The sequence below is a fragment of the Amblyomma mixtum genome, chromosome 5 (genome assembly GCF_055824585.1).
Source record: "Amblyomma mixtum isolate Tamu chromosome 5, ASM5582458v1, whole genome shotgun sequence".
NCBI classification, from domain to species: domain Eukaryota; kingdom Metazoa; phylum Arthropoda; class Arachnida; order Ixodida; family Ixodidae; genus Amblyomma; species Amblyomma mixtum.
The window spans coordinates 175,466,003-175,490,745 of NC_143016.1; the positions used below are offsets into that span (position 1 = coordinate 175,466,003).

Genomic DNA, 24,743 nt, shown 5'->3' on the forward strand with positions numbered 1-24,743 from the left:
GACGTCGCGTCGCTCACCTTCGTGGGAAAAGTGGTGCCGCGATATGTGCATTACAACTCCGAGGTGACCCTTGTGCGTGCGTACAAGAGAACCATTCCGGCCTGCGTGCGGTGCGGCACTGTGGGTCACCGAGCAGACACCTGCCCCTGCCCGGATGAAAAGTGCGGCCTGTGTGGCCAAACGGCGCCGACCGTCGACGGAGTCAAGGCGCCGCATGAATGTACTCTGCCCTGTGCAGTCTGTGGGCAAGCCCACGCTACCAACTCCCGCGACTGCACGGGAAAATTCCGGCAGCTCAAGGTGCATGGCCCCAAGGCTAAATGCCCAGAGGTGCCAAAAAACCAGCGACCTGGCAAGCAGCCAAGTCATCCAAAACCAGGTGCCGGTGGCGGAACGCCGCGTGGTGCTCACGGCACCGACCACAAGACATCGTCACCTTCTTCACCGTCGGTGAAGCCAGCGCCCGGGAAGAAGACGGCGCTTCCACCGCCCAGCGGCAGAGACACTGGCAACTTCCCGGCCCTCAAGACAATTGGCGCTGCCGAGGCCCGGCCATCAGCGCCTCAACACGACAAACAGGTGAGCAGCTGGGCTGAGATCGCCTCCTCTTCCTCCCATCCCTCACCCTCCCCCGTAACCGTCTCCGCACTCGACGCGGAATACAAAAAACAGATAGACGTGCTCCGGGCACAGAATGAGCTTTTGCTCAACAAAATTCAAAATTTAGAGTCAGAATTGGCGTCCGCCGCACCTAGCCCGCAGAACTCGGACGCAATGGAGAGCGACGCGGAGATCTCGCCTGCCCTCGTGACAGCCATCTCTGCGATGGAGGAGCGCTTAACCTCTAAATTACGATCTATGATCGAGACCGCCATGGACCAAATCTTGACCAAGGTCAAATCTGCCATCCCCGCGGTAGTATCAAAACACATCTCGGACAACCCCCGCCCCCTCCGTCGGACGGGACCCATTAGGAACGTATCCCGCCCTTCAAAATTCAACCGTCTGATTATTGATTCGGACAATGAGGACAGCTGCCCCGCTCCTTCCGTCATCACCCCCTTGATGGCGCAAGTAGCTGGCTCTGAGGCAGCCAATCCCTCCTCCTCCCCCCCCAAAATTTTAAATCATGGCGAGACACCTTAATCAAAGGAGTTCCGCCATCTCCAATTCGGCCATGTCAATTTCAATAACACAGTGGAACTGTAGAGGCTTTTAGGACCGCACTAAGCGGGCCAATTTCCGCCTCTACCTTGAAACTTTCGAGTCCTTACCAGCCGTGGTTGCCCTCCAAGAGCCAGGCCTGGGCGCCACAATTTCAAATTACACGACGTTCCAACAGGATCCCGCGTCTTGTCTTGTCGTTCACAAAGACTACACAGCCAACCTAGTGGATCTCGACCTCCAACTAGAGTACTCTTATGTAATGGTGACCCTCCTACCAGTCCGCCGCAGGGACCCACCGTTGCATATACTCAACGTGTACTGCTCTCCCAAACTAAAGCGAGTGACTTTTGCGGACCTCTTTAGCCGCACGCTAAGAGTAGCGGGCCGCGATCCCCTGCTGATTGTGGGCGATTTTAACGCTCCCAGTCAGCAGTGGGGGTATCGCAAGGAGGAGTCGCGCGGGCGTAAGCTGGCGGAGCTTGCGTCCACGTTGGGCCTCACCCTCCACACGGACCCTGTCCACCCAACCCGGCTAGGAAATTCCGTGACACGGGATACGTGTCCGGACTTAACCTTCACTCGCAACATACGACACGCAGACTGGCTCAACACCGAGGAGACCCTCGGTAGCGACCACTGCATCATTAACACTATACTACGCACACGCCCCCTCAAGCGTCCCAGAACACAAGCCCATATCCCAGATTGGAAGAAATTCAGGCAAAATTTTAACTCACTTGATAATACACCCATTTCCGCACAAGGCCACACAGCATGGTCCCAACAAGGCCACACAGCTGGCACACCTTTCCTCGCATGAAAAACACATCCAGCTCTCAGAGGCGGTCACGGACGTGGATAACCACGTTCTACACCTCTGGGAAGCCCGTCGCAGCCTCGTCCGCCGTTGGCGACGCCAGAAACACAATAGAAAGCTTAAAGCTCGAATTGCCGAGCTTACCCAGAAAGCGGCAGAGTACGCGGCCCAACTCGCCGACTCCAACTGGGTAGATAGATGCAACACGGCCGCGCGACAAATGTCCAGCCGAAACACGTGGCGTCTCTTTCGAGCCCTAATCGACCCAACTCAAACACGAACCGAAACACACAAACATTTGCAGCGAGCCATGCACGCTTTTCCTGGCAACACGACTCAACTGGCACAGAAACTTCGGGACCAGTATCTGTGTACAGCCCAAGACCCCCGTGGATCTGCGTACTCTTATGCAGGCAGAGAGAACACGGAGCTGGATCAACCTTTCCAGCTCCATGATCTGCGGGCGGCTCTCGCCAAAATGAAACGGGGCACTGCGCCAGGACGGGATAAGGTCACCGTCAAGCTTTTGACGAACCTGCCCGACTTGGCTTACCAGTCCCTCCCGGAATACGTCAATGCGATTTGGCGCGGGGACACCCCCCTGCCAATCGAATGGAAAACGGCTTTGGTCACTTTTATTCCTAAAGCTGGCAAACCAATTGACACAGATAACCTCCGCCCCATCTCTCTCACCTCATGTGTGGGCAAACTAATGGAGACGATGGTGCGGGATCGGTTATCTACACATCTTGAACACAAACAGGTCTTTGCAAGCACCATGTTCGGATTCCGCCCACACAGATCCGCACAGGATGTCCTCCTGCAACTCAATCGGGAAGTCCTTGACCCCCTCGAATGCCCCCATAATGACCGGGTAGTACTCGCCTTGGATCTTAAAGGGGCATTTGACAACGGAAGTTTACTTCCGTTGCCAACATGAGCCCTAATGCCTACTCAGTTAATAATACTACTATTGAAACTGCAGCGTCGGTAAAATACCTCGGAGTAAATTTTAACTCTAATTTATCCTGGAGCACTCATATTGAACAAATCACTAACAAAGCCTTAAAAAAACTTGGTCTTCTTAAACGCCGACTGCACCAAGCCAACCAGGACACAAAACTACACGCATTCAACAAGCTGATCAGGCCTGCGATAGAATACGCGTCGGTGATCTGGAACCCTCATCACGTCTATCTCATCAACATGTTGGAATCTATTCAAAACAAAGCTGCTCGTTTCATCCTTTCCCGTTACTCTCGGTATCAAAGTGTAACAGCACTGAAACTATCGCTCCATCTCTCGCCTCTGGTCATGCGCAGAAAATTCAGCCGTTTATCCTTTTTCCATACTATCTACCACAGCAACACACCATTTTCAAGCTCTCATCTTCTCCCGGCACCGCACACATCGGCTCGTGTAGATCACATGCAGAAGATTAAACCTATTTTCGCTCGGACAGAAGGATACAAATACTCACCATTGGTCTTGTCTATCGAAGAGTGGAATTCGCTTCCTTCTAGCATTGCGACTATCGCTGAAACATCCTCATTTCAAACAGCTCTTTGGTCCTATTTAGAAAATTCTAACATATGTTGATGTGCGTTCTTTTTTTTTTGTTTTTTTGTTTTGTTTTTTCTTGGTTGCTCTAGTGTGTGTGTGTGCTGGCCGTAACGTTCCGCAAAATGTTAGATGCTGTGTTTAGCAACTTTCGAAGCCGGGATTTTTCTTGTTTTTTTTTGCGCGGTTTGCTACATGTGAATTTTTTTTTTTTCAAATACCTCATTTTTTGTTCCTCTTATTAACTTGTACCTGCCTTCTTAACTTGTTTACTTCTGTTTTCAGCCGTTTGTATTCTGTGTTTTATATCTGTTGTTTTCTTTCATGAATCCCCCCCTATGTAATGCCCGCATTGGGCCTTTAGGGTATTGAAATAAATAAATAAAATAACACATGAGATCATACTCACTAACCTAAGTCACACCGACTGTGGCCGCAACACATTCCAATACATAAGCCAATTTTTAATGGATCGTCAATCCTACATTCGAATTCAAGATAGAGACCATGGTCCTTACCTACTCGGCACGCGGGGAACCCCTCAAGGCGCGGTACTTTCCCCGCTGCTCTTCAATCTGGCCATGATCCACCTGCCGGCCCAGCTGAGTGGTGTCGCCGGCGTGCAGCACGCCCTGTACGCCGATGACATCACTCTGTGGGCCACGCAGGGCAGCACAGGAGACATTGAAACCAGCCTGCAAACAGCGGCGACGATAGTAGACCGCTACGCCCGCCGCTGCGGTCTTCAATGTTCCCCTCAAAAATCGGAATTTGTGCACCTCCGCCCCTCACAGAAGTGCACAACTAAAATATCTCTTTCTCTTGAGAGTGGTCCCATACGCGAAAGTGATGAGATACGGGTACTCGGACTCTACATCCACAAACACAGGCGGCCAGACACTACATTGGCCAAACTCAGTAAGGTGGGGGACCAGGTGGGCCGTATGGTCCGCCGGGTTTCCAACAAACGCGGAGGGTTACGAAGTAAGGAAGCCTTGCGGCTGGCAAACGCCTTCGTAACTAGTCGAATTCTCTATTCGACTCCTTATCTCCACCTACGGAAACAAGAGGAGGACGCCCTTGAGGTCATCCTTCGCAAAATTGTTAAACGTGCCCTTGACCTCCCCATCACTACTTCAAACAGCCGGCTTATGGCTCTTGGGGTGGTGAATACTTTCCGGGAGCTCCGGGAGGCGCACCTTACAAACCAGTACACGCGCTTGTCGCTAACGGAGTCGGGTCGCCGCCTTCTTGCTCGACTCCATATCCAACACACCCCTACAATGGAAGACAGGTTTTGCATCCCGGAACTGTGGAGACGTGCCCTCCACGTGCGGCCTCTTCCAGCAAACATGTCACATGAAGACCATAATGGTCGGCGCCTGGCACGAGCGGAAGCGCTAGCCCGATATTATGGCAACAAAACAGGTGTATACTACGTGGACGCCTCCGGCCCTCACCACGGGGGAGGGTACACGGCCGCCGTAGTTCACAACAGCAACACAGTTAACGGCCTAACTTTCAGAGCCCGCAGTGCAACACAAGCAGAAGAGGTCGCGATTGCTCTCGCGGCCTCACATTCCAATTCAAAATATATAATCGCCGACTCGCGAGGGGCCTGTCGGAACGTCGAACAAGGCTGCACTCCCTTCCTAGCCTATCGAATATACCAAAATTGCATACGGGATACGGACCCCGCACACCGTTACCTCATATGGGCCCTTGCTCATCAGGGGTTGGCAGGAAACGAGGCAGCAGACGCAGCCGCCCGCGCGCTCTCTCACCGGGCTGTTTTCTCCTCCTCATCCGATCAGGAACCCGATTTTAATCCGATCTATACATTCAAAGATATTACAACATATTATCAAAATTGTCATCGCCTTTACCCTAGCCCATGTAAAGGCCTGAAGAAGGCGGATGAGCGGCTCCTTCTCCGCCTTCTCACCAATACATTGCTGTGCCAGGCAGCGCTAAAAAATTTTGACCCCTCCTTTAGCGGCAGCTGCCCACACTGTAGTGCGGTGTCTTCTGACACCTATCACATGCTGTGGGCCTGCCCTTCCAACCCCGCTATTCCCCCCATCCCCAACCCAACCCGGGAGGACTGGGAGGCGACCCTGCTCGACTGCCACGACTTACAGGCCCAACAAGCCTTAGTCGGGCGCGCCCGGGCGGCGGCAACCGCCACTGGGGTCCCATACTAGGGACCTCCACCTAGTGTTTGTAAGGATCGGTCCCTTACGGGCTGATCCAAACATACCTCCTGTTCATTCGTAATAAATGTTTTCACCACCACCACCATGCGACCAGCATGGAGCCACAGCGGTTGCGTACACACCGCACATCCCTGCAGTTATAAAAGAATTACCCAAGGGAACCAACCCAGAGGAAGAAGAAGAAATAATTATAGCGCTTGCGCTCGGCAGCTCCAGTGCCACCTATATACTGAGGGATTAAAAAACACCCCTCCTAAATGATATTAGGGGCAGAGTTCACCCTGCCACCCATCAAATACTGACCCAGACGCTTTCCTCCTGCAGCACTCAGCTCATCTGGGTGCCCTCGCACTCTGAAGGCCCCGGCAATGGGGCCGCCGATTCTTTAGCCCGAGGGTCTAGAAACCCGGCACAGGCGGACATAATGGGGGGGGGGGGCGGATGTTTCTCAAAGGAGCGTGCGTGTACCTTCGCTGAACTCATCGCAAATGCCCGTGCCGAAAGGCAAAAATATACCCACCCCCGACTCTCTTTCCCTTTTAGGGAGGAACACTTACGGCGCCGCGTGCAAACGCGGACCATACCTACCCCCTCTCTGCTCTCTGATTACCGGCCTATCCCACCTTCCTGGCCTCTGCGCAATGCACAGAAGGCAAACCTGACTCATATGGTCACGGCCTGTCCGGCTTCACCTCTACCCGACTGGCCGGTGCCATTGCAAACATGGGAGGACTGGGAGACTTCACTACGCCCCACGGATCCGGTAAAACAGAAGATCGTCGCCAGCCGCACTGCCAGCGTCATGGACCTTTTAGGTATGAACGTTTGAGTGTGGTGTGGTGGTGTGGAGACCCATGGGCCCTAGAAGGTCCGAATTCTTCTGCAAAATAGTTTTTTTTCTCTCTGTCGCCTTTTCTTTCTAGTCACAAAAACTTCAGCAAATCCGCGTTTACAGCTCAGGAGTTAGGGAAGCTCGAGCTACTGAGCCCGAACACCAAGGTTCGAACCCGGCCGAGAGTGCCGCGTTTCGATGAAGGCGAAACGCGAAATATCGCCCGTGTGCACTTAAAAGATCCATAAAGATCCCCAGTCAGCGGAATTATTCTGTAGCCCTCCACTGCGGTACCTGTTTCTTTCTTGATTCTTTCACTTTCATCTTCCTCCCTTCGCACGGTGCGGCTGAGGTGTTAACCGAAAATTAAGAGAGTTACTGGGCCTTTAAGTTCCTCGAAACGATTTTTTCCCCCTCGCATAGGATAGGAAATCTTGTAATGCTCAAGAGAAAGAGCCCGCCTAACAACAGCAGAAAGCTGTTGGCTCTCGGCGGCGCCTTCGGCCAGTCAGACGAGTTGTAGCTGAGTCTGCGGGCCGGAGCTCAGTGGTAATGCCTCCCATTGGTCTTTCGACTTTATGTGTCGTCGTTCTCGCGGGGGGGGGGGGGGGGGGGCACGAGGACACTCCCACAGTATGTGGTCCAAGGTGGCCCAAAGTTCGCAGTTTGCGCATTTCTCGGAAAATTGCCCTGCCTGGTAATGAGACGGCCCACGAGTTCGCCCAAGGCTTTTCCTTCCGGGCGGACCCAAGCGAGGTGATCTTCACAGAAAGGGATCACACGATGGGATACACAGAAATTACACAGCACTATAGTGCACGTTAAAGAACCGCAGGTGGTCGAAATTTCCGGAGCCCTCCACTGCGGCGTCTCTCATAGCCTTAGTCGCTTTGGGACGTTAAACCCCATAAACCAAACCATAAACCAAACCAGTTTTCAAAGAGCTAGACTTCCCGTGTGCAGAGTGATGTCAGCGGACGTTAAGGATCCCCAGGTGGTAGAAATTATTCCGGAGACCTCCACTAAGCCACCTCTTCTTTCCTTTTTTTTCATTCCCTCCTTTACATGTTTCCTTACGGCGTAGTTCGGGTGTCCTCCGAGATTGTGAGGGAGTTACCACGTAATTTCCTTTCCTAAAACCCAATTTTCATTTTCGAATCTGGGAGAACTCGCGCTCGCAGCTAGGGCTTTACAACTTTGTTATTCGGAAGCAAAAGTAGCAGCAACAGTCTTTTTTATGGTTGAGACCACAACCATGCATGAAAATAAAAATGGGCATGGGGAAAGCAAAACCACAGTCACTATCTCATTTATCGGTGGACACCTCAACGGCGATGCCAGGGAAGGTAGGAAGGTGGGAGTCAAATATAGAAGAAGTGCCGTGGTGCTGGGAACCGAAAAAACATCGACCAAGTGAGATTCTGTACGTTCAATCACATCACACAACCACTCCGCCCCCGTAGTATTCGCGTGCCGTTCGGGGACCAGAGATGACGAGCGAAGTAAGCTGAACACAACAGGTGAGTGGTGCGGCTACATGATACGGAAGACGGACGCAGGACCCCGACTAATGCTCAGAACCAGCGCGTTTGGGAATACCGCGTGATTACCTCGTGGTCCCCGAGCGTGCGTCAGAACTTGAGGGTTGTCATAACGCCGGCTCACGGCAGATTGGACGAATCAGAAGACCGCCTTCAGAATTGGCGAATAAGATTTAATGGGTCCACAATTTATCAATAAAGTATAATCTATAACCGCAGCCCTCATAAGCCGCGGAACAATGTTATTATACAAATATTTTTTTTTCGTAAACCATCCCTCAAAAGCCCAACTCAATCCCTTCTTTTAAGATCATCTATGGGCGCCATGTTTCAGCGCCAATTTTGAAGGTTAAATTCGTGAAATTTGTTTTTGAGGAAAGGAAATGGCGCAGCATCTGTCTCACATATATCGGCGGACACCTCAACCGCACCGCTAGGGAAGGGAGGAAGGTAGGAGTGAAAGAAGGAGGAGAGAAAGAGGTGCCATAGTGGAAGTCTCCGGAATAATTTCTACCAAAATTGCCCTCTCCCTGCTTAGTGGCCCGATACCTGAACACGATGAAATCAGAGTATTGGGACTCTACATACAAAAGAACCGCAAGATTGACACCACGCTGAAGAAACTCCGCAAGGTGGGGGATCAGGTGGGCCGTATGGTCCGCCGGGTATCAAACAAACGAGGGGGGTTGCGATGCAAAGACGCCCTGCGGCTGGCGAATGCATTCGTAACCAGTCGAATCCTGTATTCGGCACCGTACCTCCACCTGCGCAAATGCGATGAGAACGCTTTCGAAGTGATTCTCCGAAAAATCTATAAGAGAGCTCTCGACCTCCCAATTGCAACATCCAACCAACGTCTCCTCGGCCTGGGGATGACGAACACCTTTGGGGAGCTGCGCGAGGCTCATCTCAGCAATCAATACTTGCGGTTAAGCAAAACACGTGCGGGTAGCCGCCTACTGACCCGCCTCCACATCAATTACACAACCCAAGAGGAGAAGCGGGTATCCATGCCCGAGGCCTGGCGCTTCGCACTAAAGGTTCGCCCCCTCCCCAATAACATGACAAAAGATGCCCATGACGGCCGCCGCCTCGCGCGAGCGGAGGCCATTTCCAAGCAGTACGGTGCTCGACCAGGGGTATTTTACACGGTCGCGGCAGGTCCACACCGTGGGGGGTGGTACACGGCTGCCGTTGTCCACCAAAAAAACCCAGTTCAGGGCCTCACCTTCCGTGCCCCCAACATTACATTCGCGGAGGAAGTTGCTATCACACTTGCAGCTGCGGATCCAGCGTCCCGAGTCATTATCACCGACTCAAGAGAAGCTTGCCGCAATTTTCAACAGGGCCAAATTCCAGATCGTGCTTTCCAAATTTTACACAGATGTGAGTACCGGGATTTCCCAACCCGGCGCACCATCATCTGGGCCCCAGCACATGCGGGGATAGAGGGAAATAAGGTAGCGGACACTACCGCCCGCGCGCTTAACCACCGGGCATCGCCTCTCTCGCCGCCTGATCCGGCTACTGATTTTAATCCGGCTATTACTTTTCGGGAGATCTCTCTCCTGTATCAAAACGCTCACGGCCGATACCCACCCCCCTGTAAAGGCCTCAATACGGCAGAGGAGCGTTGGCTACTTCGCCTCTACACCAACACGGTACTGTGCCCGGCAGTGCTCAAACATTTCAATTCGGCCTTTTCGGGCGAGTGTCCACACTGTGGGGAAGTGTTTGCGGACACGTATCACATGGTGTGGGCATGCCCTGCCAATCCTGCTTTCCCACCCCACCCCCACCCCACCCGAGAGGACTGGGAGGCTGCCCTGCTCGTCTGCTCAACTCTCCAGGACCAACGAGCCCTGGTGACAAGAGCCCGGGCCGCCGCGGAGGCCACAGGGGTCCCGGACTAGGGATCCCTCCTAGTGATTGTGAGGGCCGGGCCCTTCAGGCACGGTCCAAGCAATACCTCTCTTGTATATAGTATAAATAAATGTTTTACACCACCACCACCACCTGAGGATCTTTGATGTGCACAGCACACGGGCGCCTCTTGCGTTTCGCCTCCATCGAAACGCGGCCGCCGCTCTTCTTTTCCGCACACCTCTGCTCTCACCTTTCGAGATCGAATGGCGGCATGCAATAAGAGAAACCGAGTCATAAAAATAACACGGAGAAGGTCGTCAGCCACGTGACAGCCTTTTAGGCGTTCAGTGGGCCACGGAAACGTGGCCAGGGCCAATTTCGGCGTGTTCGGAGAGAGGAAGAGGGAAGTGAACGACTGTGGACAAGAGGCCATGGTTTGCGGAGGCAGGCCGCGTGGCGCAAACCTCCCGCTTAAGTTGTGTGTCCCCCGTTGTTGTTTAATTCGTTTTCCGAGCCCATAATACATATTTTCTTGCGGAGAACTTCGCACAGAGATCGTGATAATCGAGGTGAAAAATATTTATTTCAATAAAGACAAAAGTAGCCGGGGGACCGGTCTTCTTGGGCGGGGTCCTCAGCAGACAACCGTCCCCACACTTTTCTACAGCGCTCGAACCGTAGAGTGCACTTTTGTCATTTACAAGTGGCCTAGGGCTCGAAACCTGACCTTGTCGTACATGCACATTCGCATGGAAAGTATTTAAGTCCTCATGTCTTTAAAACCTCTACCGAGCCCGCCAGGCAGCGACGATTGACATAAATCCAGAACAGAGTTAGTGGTTCGAGCGCTCTAGACATGCGTGTGGACCACTGTACGAGTCCGATAGCTTCTGCTATTCAGTGGGCCCGCTGATCAGCCGGTTGCTGATCGCACAGGCTAGAGCTGGAAGAAACTGCTTCCTATTAGGAGGTTGTCGGGCGGGATATACAGGGTCTGTCCTGAAAGTAACGAGACAAGTCGCGGCGTGGCGCATGCATGCGCTAGATCGGGGAACCGCTTTTGGGGGAAGGAGGGGGAACCTTGAGCTTCACAATGCAAAGACCTCAGTTGGCTTCGAGCAGGTCAAACTAGTGGACGTGTTCGAACGTGTACCCCTGCTCCGTCGCTGCGTCGAGAAAACCAGGGATCAAAGTTTGAACAGCGCTATGCGGCGAAGCTTTGCAATAAACTGAGTAAGTTACCTACGGAGTCAGTCGACGTGATCAAGACAGCAGCCCTGGTAGCACAAAACGTTGCAGTAACGTTGCAGTAATGTTTCATGACAATGTTGCTGCAACGTGGATAATGTCCTCTTGAAATCACATTCAGCTAACGTTAGCATGCAATGTTACAACAATGTTGCTGCAACATTACAAAAATGTTGCTGCAATGTTACAGTAATATTGCTACAACGTTACAAAAATGTTGGTGCAATGTTTTAAGGCGGAAGCCTTTAATGTCTCATCGTTGTAAGCAGCAGTTGTCGACGGAAAATGTCACGCTTTTCAATTGGTGGAAACGGTCGTGACGTCACAGTGCGCGAATTTCAAACGGGGCCAATTGCACTTTGGCTGGTAACCATACAACCAATTGAAGGGATCGTATAGTGATGCTCCAAGTAAGTGGGACTGAGCTTAGTTAATTGCTTAATCACCCAAATAGCCTAATTAGCTTTACTAGTCAGGCCATATAAATAAATAAAAGCGATTAAGAAATTGGACGAGCTCAGGAATCGAACCCCGGTCTTCGGCGTGAGAGACGAGCACGCTATCCACTCCGCCATGCCAGCTCGATGGTTTGGAATGAACAAAGGCGCGTCTAGTGAATACGGTGTCTTCACATACTGCCATCCTCCTCCCTTCCCTTCCGGCGAGGTTTAGGTGTCCACCGAGATATGAGAGACAGATACATTTCCTTTCCTCAAAAACCAATTTACCGACGAGTGAGGTGTACAACTGAATGGGCGATGGCGTTCTATGGACTCCTTGGCAGCGTTGCAAGACGCTGTCGCATTCCACTCTTAGGGGCGAAGCATAACATCTTAACAACACATCACTGACCACACTTTAGGTCAAAAAATGCCCCCCTGAATTTTGACGGGTGTCCACCGAGATATGTGAGACAGTTACTGCGTAATTTCCTTTCCTCAGATACAATTTTCATTTTCTTCATTACGGCTCCTCTTTATCTATCTTCTTTCACTCCTACCTCCCTTTCTCTAGGTTCAGGTGTCCACCGAGATGACAGAGAATTACTGCGCCATTTCCTTTCCTCAAAAAGCGCCATTTCCTTTCCTCAAAAAGCGTTGCGTTCAAAGGGCAAGGCATCGCGCCGAACGGGTGGTGGCGTTCCGTGGACTCCCTGGCAGCGCTACAACGCGCTGTCGCGTTCCACTCCTAAAGGCGAAGCTTAAGCGTCATTAATTAGCAGTTAATTAGTATTCAGACATTAATCAGTAATTAACAATTAATTAGAGATTTGCCATTACTTAGTAATTAGTACTGAAATATATGTGACGCCACCAGTGCCACAGAAAAAGCGAAGGTGGTGCGGAAAACGCTTCCGCCTCTACCCACTTTAGACAGTCAAAGTGCCCCCTGAATTTTTAAGAATGTTGGTGCAACATTTCAAAAATGTTGGTGCATCGTTGCTAAACCGTTTCAGCAATGTTGTATGTTTCTGGAAACATAAATGCAACAGTGAAGCAACATTACAATATAATGATGAATCGCACATTGTATGTGATCTTGCTTTTTCATACTGTGGCCAGCCATCGACAACAGCTGGTGAGAAAGGTAGCACTTATTTAGACAAAACAAATGTGCACTGTGAACAATAAGTTTAATAAATTATTGAAAAAGTGAAAGTGCTTTTATTCAGCACTACTGGTATTGTGTGCCATCTCGTGAGGTGTAGGCTGGGTCCTGTAAGGTAAAAAAATTAAAAATGCGATCAGTGAATGTTATGGAAAATAATATTTGAAAGAACAAAAATGTCCGCCAGCAAACACACATCATGAAGGATGCGAAACATAGAATTTAAGTTCATTTTGATGCAAAAATATGGCCGCAGGAAGCCGATGCTGGCACAATATGTTTGTGTCTGTAACCAAAGCAGAGTAGTCATGAGTCAGCATTGCATATGCCCTACCCAGCCACTTGTCATTGTTTTTCAACCTTACGTTCCCAGAAATATATCTGCAAATGACATTGCTCACAAAAGTGGAAACACATGCTCAGAAGGAGGTAATCTGTAGAATTACTAGTTTTCAATACAGCCACTGGGCTAATGTCATAATTTTCTACACTAATGTTGCCCAAGTTGCCACATCACAAATGTACTGCTACTTTGCTCGTCAAGCAGAGCGCCCAATGGGCATCTGGCATGTGTACAGCCACAGCTCTTTGCTAAAGCAGTGAAGTGAATCACTTCTGCAGAAACAATCAACTACCTTCGCTTAATCCTTGATGGAGCGTAGCGCAGCCAATCTGCTGCGTATGTTTGAACTTGCATTTCAGTCACCGCAGGGAAGTTTTTCTTCACTTCCTCTGAAAAGGTAAACACCAAAAACCCAGAAGTTTGTATAAGCACCGATTTCAGTAAATATCACAAAACCTACTCTATAATTTGTGAGAATTCAACGCAAGATTGTTAAGCCAACATGTATATATATAACAAATTTTAAAACAACAGGTAGAAAAATAATTTAAGCGCATATAAGAAAAGAAATAATGACGATTACTGAAAGGTAAAGGTATAAGGACCATTCACATGACCTACCAGGTGTTTCAGGGAAGACTAAAAAATTTTCAAAAATGAGCTTTTCGAAGTAAAAATATAGCAGTTGCAGCGTTATTACCAGTGCTGGCAGACACCAGAAAATATGGTGAATTGTCTTATGTAGTAAGATTTCAGTTGCTATTGTTAATGTATGCAGGAACAGTAGTAAGACAGACCACATGTATTCAAAATAAATTCAGTTGTAAGGGCCGCACCGGTGTGTGTCATGCCTTTTCCTTGCCCAGTGTTTTTCCAGCTTTTCGATGATGAAATTTCACCAGATCATGTGTTCTACAATATGGTTACATTTAAACAGGCTCAACTGACTTGCCAATCCTCTTTAGCAGTCATCATGCTTGGACAAGATTCATTCTCCCCATCCTGACACCCTTCCCACTTCATGTCCTCCTCCCTTCCAGGCCTTCCTCCTCGGAATGAAGACCTTATTGAAACCCCATTAATGACGAACCCTTTGCCCTGATGAAGACAAGTCCTCTTGCAGAAATGTTGACAAGCCGAGGCTTTTCCCTCCCTTATTCACTTTGTGAGTTTTAATACAAGGGTCAGAACAAATTTGTCTCCTTAAAACTATGCAGCATACTCAACCTGTTTCGTGATAAAAACAGGCTACTGCTGAGACGTGTCGGACGGCACTGGAAAGCTTGCTTAACACACAGTCAGATGGCATTTTAATGCTACAGCACTATTCGACAGCGGTGCAGATACTGCTATAATAATGCACACATCACTTTGAAATGTAAGGAATATTAATATATGCAGCTTTCTATACCGCAACTTAAATGTCAGCTTACCGATCATGACTCCCAGGAGACGAAAACCCAGAAATGCCTTCTTCCCCTTTCGTCCAGTCATGCTGAACTGTTGCGCGTACTCGTCCTTCATACAGCGCCGCATGATATGCCGCAGCGAATCCTGTGGCGAGGTACCCCCAATTTCTGAGAGATAAGCGACCTGGAAAACAAGAAACAGGTCATGTTTAGCATAATCATCTGTTGCTAGTAACTTGTCACCAAAGCTACCTATATTTTACTAATGAGCAGTTGCAAGGTTAAAATTTATCAGAAATAGCAAAGCCAAAATCATTTTTACTTTTTACCAGTACAAATGGAAGCTACATAAAGAGCAGATATATTAGCTACCAGTGGACGTTAAGGCTGCAACAGCTTGATGCTGTTACTTGAGGTCAGCTGGCACTTGTCAAATGGCTATTTTATAAAGTTAGTACACTAAAATATGGAGAACAATAAAACGAGCATGCAGAGTGCAGTGTTTGTAAGAGGGGTTGCCGCACGAAAGCTAGTAATCTTTCAATAAAAGACCAAGTTGTATCGCTTTGCCAGCCCACTTCGTTTCTTCTGCCATATATGTCTCCTTGTCCAGCAACCATATCAGTGAAGAGCGATAGTACATCTGAGCTGTCTGGCTAGCTTCATTCAGTCAGCTACAATTACAAAAAACTTACCAGGTCCGTTCTTTTCTTAGCGTTACACAGCTCATTCTCCAGCTCTTGTAAACTTTCAAACGATGACAGTGGCATCAACTCCAGGACATTGTTGTCGACAGGCTCAGGATGTTGAGATGGCTGGCGCTGCAAGCTTAAACGCTCCAACTTCTTTAATATTTTGCTGTGTTCTGCAAGCTCTGCTCTTATCTCTTGCAAGGCCTTGAGAGTCTTTTTCTGCAGTGCTGTTGAAGAAAAGGTGGAATGCGACTGGACGCTTCATTCCATGCTTTAGACAACAAAATGTTATACTTGCGTATTCTGCACTCACTGAACACAAAACAAAGAGTAAAGCACCATTTTATTTGCTGCGGGCTGCTGAGCTGAGCGAATTTTAAGGAAACTAAGGATTAACACAACCCAGGCAAGCTTTTTCAGTCAAAGATCAAGCAAAATACAAATGTGATAATTCAGGGTTGTGCCTGCACACACGATATAGCAGGTGTAACAAAGAAAATTAGTAAAACTTCTACTCACTTGACTTCCCTGAACATGTCACCCTGCGGTTTTTGCCAGGTCCTGAAGGTTTGGTCGGAGATTGGTAGTTCACGCTAGAGGTGCCAGGCACATTGTCTGCATGAGGCTGGCGATTTTTGGTAGCCATGACTAGGGGCTGAGGAGGCGGAATGAAGCTTCCTTTTGGTTGGAGGCCAGAACAAATTGATGGCTCTGGCAGCTCCATAAGTGTGTTGCTGCCGAAACTCTTGTCACTGTCCTCGTCCGAAGACAAAAATCGCACTGCTGGCCGCCGTCTCCTTCTCTGTACAGCATCTTCGTCCTCACTTGTCAGGTCAGACGTGAAAGCTGCAACTTGCTCCTTTTGTCGTGCGGCATCATATGTGTCTATAAAGTTATAAAAAGTAATTAGGGACCATGTTAGAAACATCAGTGATATAATATGATGATCAACAATGTAAGTAACAATGCAAAAAACAGTTTGCTTACCACACTCGCAGAGAACACGGCAATTGTATTCTTGCCAATTACTTTTTGGGCATTCAGAATTTTTTATTTCCATCGTCATTTTACTGGCATTTTTGTACGGTGGCCAGGCAGCCTTTTTTTCACTTATTAGCCAGATGGCTGGTATCACGGACACCTCATCACTCTCTGCAAAGTGGACGACGCAGAACTTCTTCCACACTGAAAAAGGCATGAAAATATTCTTTAGTACAGGGGTTCTTAAACGTTTTTCCCGCACAAAAGTCTTCAACATATGCCAAGGAACCCCCCCCTATAATCGGTCATCACAAGCGTCACAATCGTTCAGTGTTGCTTGTGAATGGACCATACGTGCCTTTTGCTCTTACATTCACTTTTGTAAGTTTTTTTCTTATAACTTTCAACAAGCAGTTTTTATTCAATGTCCATCTCTTGCTCATACTCAGCCCTCCAACCCCAAGACAAGAGTGTAGAAAATTATAGTCAGATACAACTTAAGAACTAAGCAGCAAATTCTACTCAAAGGAACCCCCCAAACAATCGTGTCAATTGATTCTCCCTCCACTCCTTGGCCAATCCCTTTATGCATGCTAGCGCATAGCATGGCGAATTAGTGGTGACTTAATTAGGTTAACCGCGTCGTTATGAAATGCGGCCGACGCCATCGATTGGCTGGAGGGGCTCATCTGAGAGGCATCTGCCCAAAAACAACGCCCCATGAGACGTGCACGTTTTCTTGGCTGGGCTCGGCTAACGTGGCAGTGTGGCCCACACTTGCATGCAGTTGCCATGTGCCTGATTGCATGTAATATGCATTGCCTTATGCACCATGCCCCTTCCGCACCACCTTGCAGGTGTTCTAAACATACGTGCCCTGGCGAAGCAGGGTCTTCGCACGCTGCGAATTTCGCCGGACGAGCCATTGCTGCTGGCGCCCGTCAGAACATAAACACACAGTGTCCGTACTGGAGCTAACAGTCTTGGTGTGCCAAGACCGATCTATGTTGCGGATGGACATCGGAATAAAACTGAGGATTGATCTAAGTAGAGCTAGCACTCTGAAATGAGTTTTAACAAACCGGGTACTCTGTCTGCTCCACATACGCCCACCAAAGTGTACCAGAAAGGGAGGACAGGCCACGTGTGTGCTCGTGGTACCCACAAAAGCAGCCCACGAAACACAGTTTGAGCAACCCTTCTTCAGTACAAACAGGTTAGGTTAATGGGGTTTGACGTTCCAAAGCGACTAAGGTTATGAGGGACGCTTAGTACGAACACATGCGATAAGCGTGCAATGAAATGCCCGCAGCAGGCAGAAATCAAGATTTATTCACACACTATTAGTACACCACCAAATGATGTCAGCTGACTGAACCCAGCTCACAAAACAACTGGAATGTCCCAACAAACACCGATAAAAGCACTTTTCAGCTTTGCACTGTTTCTTGCTTATATGTGTTGTTAGAAGTGGGGCCACAAGCCCACCGCTGGAACCAGTGTTACAGATGGGGCTTCTATCCCACCGCTGGAACCAGAGTTGAAGACGGAGGGGTCCTGGAGATGACTAACTCGTTTAGCCCCGCAGGTACCGGCTCCGAATGACGATGTCGGACTGCGCTATCGAGGAAAACTGTACAAAAGGGTTTATTCTACATATTTACAGATGAGAATCGAATCGAATGCGAATGCTCCGATCACACAACAACATCCCGTTAAATACGGTTCGCGTTCCCCAGATCCCTGACTGGGGAACTTAGTTCGAATAACGTTGTCCAATCGGATGGGCCATTGATGACGCTGGCGGTACCACCCCCGGCACGGGGCGGTGCTGAAGCTCTCTCGCTCTCTCACAGCTTGGGGGATGAGAAGGGGAAGACAGTCATCAAACACAGATGCGTCACCTTGACCACTGCCGCAAGTTTTCTGTGCGTTGCCTCCGTGGGAAAGCAGAATCCCGCAGTCTCCTCGCAGGTGGTTGAACCTTCTCGAACTCCCCCGCCGGATGGCCGAAGCACGAGACCCCTTCGACACAGCGTCTTTCAATTAGCATCCTCGCTCAGCGTGACCTTGCGTAGCACCATCCCGTTCGGTGACCCGAAGGCCGACTCGGCCAACGTATACCGCTGCTGCCGCCGTGCTTCGTGTGCATTTCTGCTTCCACCGTTGCTGCTGCTGTGGCAAGCTCTCGCCGCATCTTTGCCTAACGACGACACTCGTCTGACAGTAATTTCTCCCAGGTCCGTGGGACACAGCGCCCTTCGATCGGTTCGGAGGTTCGGTGATTTGGAGTGCAACAACCCCGTCCGTCGTCGTCTATGCTTCTGCCGCCGGCGCCAGGCCTCGTCATATCCCTTGCTTTGCGATGAGTCACACCCGGCTCCCAGGACCACGTTGTCCACTCTTAACAGCTCGTCCGCGGCACGAAAAATCTCGAATGGCCAGCGTTCACGACCGCTGGGCAGGAAGAGATGAGGCCGGAGTCGGGTGGAAGGGCTGGTTTCCAGAAATGGCATCCAAGCTCGAACATTCAACAAAGAATGGCATCAGTGGACTGTTCCACGAGACAGGGCACTGACCCACAAGCAAGCGCTCGGAATTTGCCAAAGACCCACCAGGCTTCCCACAATGACAACAAATGTTTACTAAAACATGACTGAATTTTGGCGTAATTTTGGTGCCGAGAAAGCGCAAAATATCCCCTTTGAAATCGCCAAAGACGGACTGCTTGGACCAAGGTTAAAATCAAAAACCCACACACAGTAGGTGGTCCTACCAAGTACTCCTGTCTACAACAATCGGCTGAATCCATCAGCATTTCCGTGCGGTTTTGCGTTCCTGAAACGCATCGAGAAATTCTGTTTTTGGAGAGCAGGACTCCGTCTAAGCAAGCGACCATTTTTTTGGGGGGGACAAAACTGTCATAAGCACGTTTGAGACGATGGTCAGTCTCAAATATGAACTTTGCGCCGTTCAAGTAACTATGGTAACCCGACAACATCTGTGCCGCCTAAACCAAACGCGCGCTCTTTGTCTAAAGCGCTGAACGCTTCTTCTATACAGGTCAGCCTGCGGCTGACGTACAGAACATGGTGCTCTTCGTGGCCGTCGCCAACGTGACTTAAAATAGCACCCAGTCCTCTATCTATCACTGGCGTCACACTGAACTTAACTCTTCACCATAGTAAGTGGTCCGAAGCAAAGGTTGGGACACGAGCTTCCTTCAGGCGAGTTTTCTCTTCGGTCATTTCAGTGTATGTCAGTGAGGCTCCCTTTCGTAAGATGTCAGTCAAGGGATCAACGCTCCGTCTACGCGACGCTAAGCGTAGTTCTACTCGAGCTGCACTCCTGTGAGTGCCGTCATCAGTTGGTAGCATGTGAAATCGACACCTGTGATTTCTAACTCAGTGACGCCCCATCCTTTCTAAGGTAAGGAAAAAAAACAGTAACCTCCGATCAACTTGTCTTAATTCAAAAGTAGCCTTTCCCTGCCTGATTTCATAAACACACACAGAAAAAAAAAGAGGAATAAAAAAAAGAAACAGCTACTTCGAATCGCCACGCGGGGGGGAAAGCTGACTCCCCGCCGCCGAGTTGAAAGGATTAGTCTTTCAGACGCGCCCGCCGGGGTCGCGCTTTGACTGATTGTACTGCGGCCAACTCGTGACAAAAGGCTGCAGAAAAAAACGATCCCCTACTCTCACCGTCGTTTCCACGCCCCCTCGAGGCTCTCCGAAAACCTTGGTCGCGCCTACAATGTCGATAACCGACTCTGGCTCTGGACAACGAGCAGTGACCAGCGCGAGAAGGTACCTCTTTCTCTCGCCCCACGCAGGAAACTCGGCTACCCTTTCGGCATGCGCGCTTCCTAGAATGCGGTGCCAAATGTGAAGGACGTATCCCTCTCAAGTGCGCCCGCCGAACACGCCTGCATGTGCCGTCTCGGTTGTTCGACGCCTGCGTTCGCATGCGCTGAGTGCCGCGCAACCTGGCGCTTTCTGATCTCTTGGGCCGCTTTGCTTTTTTTCTAACTGGCTTTTTGTCCCGACGTCGCGGTCTAGGCTTTCTTACAGGCCGATGCTCCTTGAAGCACTTCGCGCCTGTTCTGGTCGGAAGACGTGCTCTCCCCTTTTCATTACTGCGGTCAGCCTTTGACTCGCGTGCCGCCTGACCAGTAACTGCAAGCGTAAGTTTACGAGGCGCAACGCGGGAAGGCTTCGCCTTTCCTTCCACCGCATTTCTTTCTTTCGCCCCTGTCTGCGCAACCAAATTTAGGGCTTTGAATTTGATCCGTTTCCTCTTGGTTCTTGCCCTTTTCCTTTTCCTGCGCCTAGACTGTGCCGCGTGCGTCTCCTGATCGCAACTAGCTCTCTCTAGTTTCTCAGTCGCACCTCGGAAATTGTCTTGAAATTCCAAACTGGCCTCTGTGCCTTCGCAGCACAGTGCCAGCTCCACGCAGCTGACAGACGGACTTGAAACTGCCCCTGAGATCCCCAGCTCATATCTTTGGGGTTTGTCCTCTCCAGCTTGCCTGTCGCTCTGCGCGCCATTCTCTGCACTGCAGTGCTCAGCTGCAACTGAGCCCGCTTGCCTGTCGTTCTGTGCGTCATTCTTTACATTGCAGTGCTCAGCTACAACTGAGCCCGCCTGGCTGTCGCTCTGCGCGCCATTCTCTCTACTGCAGTGCTCAGCTACAACTGAGCCCGCCTGGCTGTCGCTCTGCGCGCCATTCTCCCTACTGCAGTGTTCAGCTACAACTGAGCCCGCCTGGCTGTTGCTCTGCGCGCCATTCTCTCTGCTGCAGTGCTCAGCCTCAACTGAGTTCTCCTCTTGTCTAGAAGTCTGGCTCTCACTTCTATTTTTATGCTCGGCAGCCTCGCATTCTTCTTGTGCCAGTATTACCAAGGTAGCCTCTCCGGAGCCCCTGTCACTGAAGCCACTGTGACATCCCAACTCGCTCTTACCGCGGTTGTTACTCTCAAAAGGGGTTTCCGCTGTTTCTACCTCGAAACCTTTTCCGATAGGAAAATCTCCCTTTTCGCGGTCCTGCCGGTTTGACGCCTGTATCGACTCTACTGAAAGGGTCGCGCTCGTAACAGTCCCAACAAAGTTGTCCGTTGCCACTCCTGCCTCACGTGGAGGAGAATCCTCGCACTCGTGTCGTTGAGACGCTATCTCGGAATGCTCTTTCTTAGCATTACGTCCAACTACACTGGACACGGTCTCGGATTCTGCGGCTTCCCTTGGACCACCGTACCAGTTGCACACGTTCTCTGCCACTTCCCTCGTGGTGTCGCGATTTACCAACTCGGCTACGGTCACAGACTTTGCGGGTCTTGCCTGCGGACCTATTTCATAAGCATCGCTTGCTCTTTCAGGAGTTCCGGCTCTCACACTACCGCCCTTTCTTCGTATTTCGTTTTGAAGTTCTAATATCTTTAGTTTCCTTGTTTCAATTTCAACCCTCCACTGTTGCCGTTGCCGTTCCTTCTCTTTTTCCCACTCTCGATCAGCTTCCTCTTTACGCGCTTTTTCCTCTGTGCGCGCTTTTTCCTCCTGTTCGGCTTTTTCTCTACGGGCTTTTTCTTTTTCCTCCTGTATCAAGTTCCATGTAACTTCTAGGTGATCGTTATCCTTGACGTGTTTAAGAATGATTTCACCCAGTTCAATTTTGGTTACTTTGTTCTGAACTTCCACTGACAGTTCCTCGCATATCAACAGCAAGTCCGACTTCAACAATCTCATTAGGTCCATTGTGACGCTTTCTCCGCTTTGGCTCTGCTAACTCAAAAAAAATGCCTTGAGAATAACCCTTCTCAAATGACAAACCCTTGATTCCCAGTCAAGATTTTTCTCTGAATCTAAAGCCTGGCGAATCCCATAGCAAAAGCCAAAACGCTCACCCGTGGAGAAAGCACGATGTCGCACGGTCCATCCCAGCTGCTGCCAACCAGTGTTAGAAGTGGGGCCACAAGCCCACCGCTGGAACCAGTGTTACAGATGGGGCTTCTATCCCACCGCTGGAACCAGAGTTGAAGACGGAGGGGTCCTGGAGATGACTAACTCGTTTAGCCCCGCAGGTACCGGCTCCGAATGACGATGTCGGACTGCGCTATCGAGGAAAACTGTATAAAAGGGTTTATTCTACATATTTACAGATGAGAATCGAATCGAATGCGAATGCTCCGATCACACAACAACATCCCGTTAAATACGGTTCGCGTTCCCCAGATCCCTGACTGGGGAACTTAGTTCGAATAACGTTGTCCAATCGGATGGGCCATTGATGACGCTGGCGGTACCACCCCCGGCACGGGGCGGTGCTGAAGCTCTCTCGCTCTCTCACAGCTTGGGGGATGAGAAGGGGAAGACAGTCATCAAACACAGATGCGTCACCTTGACCACTGCCGCAAGTTTTCTGTGCGTTGCCTCCGTGGGAAAGCAGAATCCCGCAGTCTCCTCGCAGGTGGTTGAACCTTCTCGAACTCCCCCGCCGGATGGCCGAAGCACGAGACCCCTTCGACACAGCGTCTTTCAATTAGCAGCCTCGCTCAGCGTGACCTTGCGTAGCATCATCCCGTTCGGTGACCCGAAGGCCGACTCGGCCAACGTATACCGCTGCTGCCGCCGTGCTTCGTGTGCATTTCTGCTTCCACCGTTGCTGCTGCTGTGGCAAGCTCTCGCCGCATCTTTGCCTAACGACGACACTCGTCTGACAGTAATTTCTCCCAGGTCCGTGGGACACAGCGCCCTTCGATCGGTTCGGAGGTTCGGTGATTTGGAGTGCAAAAACCCCGTCCGTCGTCGTCTATGCTTCTGCCGCCGGCGCCAGGCCTCGTCATATCCCTTGCTTTGCGATGAGTCACACCCGGCTCCCAGGACCACGTTGTCCACTCTTAACAGTGTGCAGGAGGGGAAAAACTCCATAACGTGGTCCACATGGCAGGCACACACACTTGTGTTGTATGTCACTAATGCTCCATATAGAAAAATCAGTGGAAAGCTGTGCAGAAGCAAAGACATTCAGGGTCTCAGATTGAATAGGTTGTTGGTACAGGCTATCCAATCTTGCAAAAAAGCGGCAGCACAAGCCCACGCCTTCATCTGTGCTAATGATGTTGGCTACCTGGACGATGTGCCCATCCTTCATCTTCATGAAGCTGTCCCGCTTGCCAGCTGCAAAAATGGTGTCTCTCATTTCTAGAGCACTGTACTGAATGCCCGTGAACCCTACAGGCCCTGGCCCCTGGCAGTGTTGCCCTGACAGCTTGTAGGGTAACCTTGACAACAAAGACTGTGCTTGATGCCCTGCTTCCTTCTCAGTCAGTCGTCGAACAACTTGTTGAAGAGCTCGAGCATGCGTCTTCAGCAGTGTTTTCACCTCATGAAGATAATTTTCAAAAGGAAATGCTGAGAAAGCGTCAAGGGGGCCAAATGCTCTAACATCATTGGCTATGTGCACCAGTGAGTGAACATTGTAGACATAAATGCCACTTCCATAAAGGTCGCCAGCCTCAGCAACAAACTCCCTGAGAAGGCGTTCTGCAGTCTCAGCATGTGTGGCCAAGAATCTCTCACTGACAAGGATTGTGACAGCTACACTGAACTTCATAAAATGGCTATAAAATCGGTTCTCCAGCTTCCCCTTCAGAGCAACAGGCCCGTAATAGAGCAAGAAGTTCCTGAATTCCACAGCCTTCCATTGCTCTAGGAAATGAAGAGCTCTTGGTCTCCGCTTCATGTCAGAAGGCACATGAGCATTGTATTGAATGAGACTTGCAGAAATGGAAGCCTTGGATGTGGAGCGTATCTTTGACAGGCAAGGCCTGCTTGTCACCCAATACTGCACTAGAAGCTTTCGCATTACGCCCAAACAAACGAGGTGCATATAGTCCAGTGGAAACTGGCTCACCAGCCCAATATTCAAGTCCAGTAAGGGAGATTCTTCATGGTGATGAGCAGGCTGTAGCATTCTCTTGAAACTTTCGTCAGACCGCAGGGGACTTCCACAGTCTGGAAAGGTAATCTTGCTATGCGCAGTTGAGTACACGCCTTTCTGGGTGCATTTCTCGCAACCATATTAGGCAGTGTGCCCTTTGATACATTTCAGGAATGCCCTTGCTGGTGCATCACAGATGAATGCGCACAACTTAACACTGATGACACGATCATTGCAGGAGATGCCTTCAGTCTAGAGCTCACACATCTAAGTGATGAAGTCATGCATGAAGGCTTTTATATTGCGAGGCTTGCTGTCTCCTTCAAAGAGGGCGGCAATGAATGGTGCACGAGTTACACTCTCCTTCACACTGACAAGTATGGGCCAGAACTGTCTTCTCGAGCTCCTTGAAAAGGAAGCCCATCCACATTTACCATTAATGATAGTGTGTTGCGTCCCTCGGGAACACACCTTGCTACCTGACTGGCCAGCCCTGCGCGCATCCCAAAATAGTAATAAAAACC

The 24,743-nt window shown here is 50.1% G+C and overlaps 1 protein-coding gene across 1 annotated transcript; it reads right to left on the bottom strand.

Moving 5' to 3' along the window:
* Positions 1-12,911: 12,911 nt before the first annotated feature.
* On the bottom strand, positions 12,912-23,478 carry LOC149344778 (uncharacterized). Its single transcript, XM_089547303.1, has 6 exons — positions 23,377-23,478; positions 15,819-16,158; positions 15,303-15,526; positions 14,632-14,791; positions 13,491-13,587; positions 12,912-12,963 (listed from the first exon to the last, which is right to left on the bottom strand). Exons 1-6 carry the CDS (start codon positions 23,476-23,478, stop codon positions 12,912-12,914), a joined length of 975 nt encoding a protein of 324 aa, XP_089403429.1.
* Between the last annotated feature and the right edge of the window lie 1,265 nt (positions 23,479-24,743).

What these genes read in the sequence shown, in the direction of transcription:
- LOC149344778 (XM_089547303.1), bottom strand. Translation starts at nt 23,478, where the DNA reads ATGAGAGACACCATTTTTGCAGCTGGCAAGCGGGACAGCTTCATGAAG. An exon ending in CTAAGAAAAGAACGGACCTG is followed by an intron (nt 14,792 to 15,302) that starts GTAAGTTTTTTG and finishes CTTGTTTTCCAG; the next exon opens with GTCGCTTATCTCTCAGAAAT. An exon ending in TCTCCTGGGAGTCATGATCG is followed by an intron (nt 13,588 to 14,631) that starts GTAAGCTGACAT and finishes TTACCTTTTCAG; the next exon opens with AGGAAGTGAAGAAAAACTTC.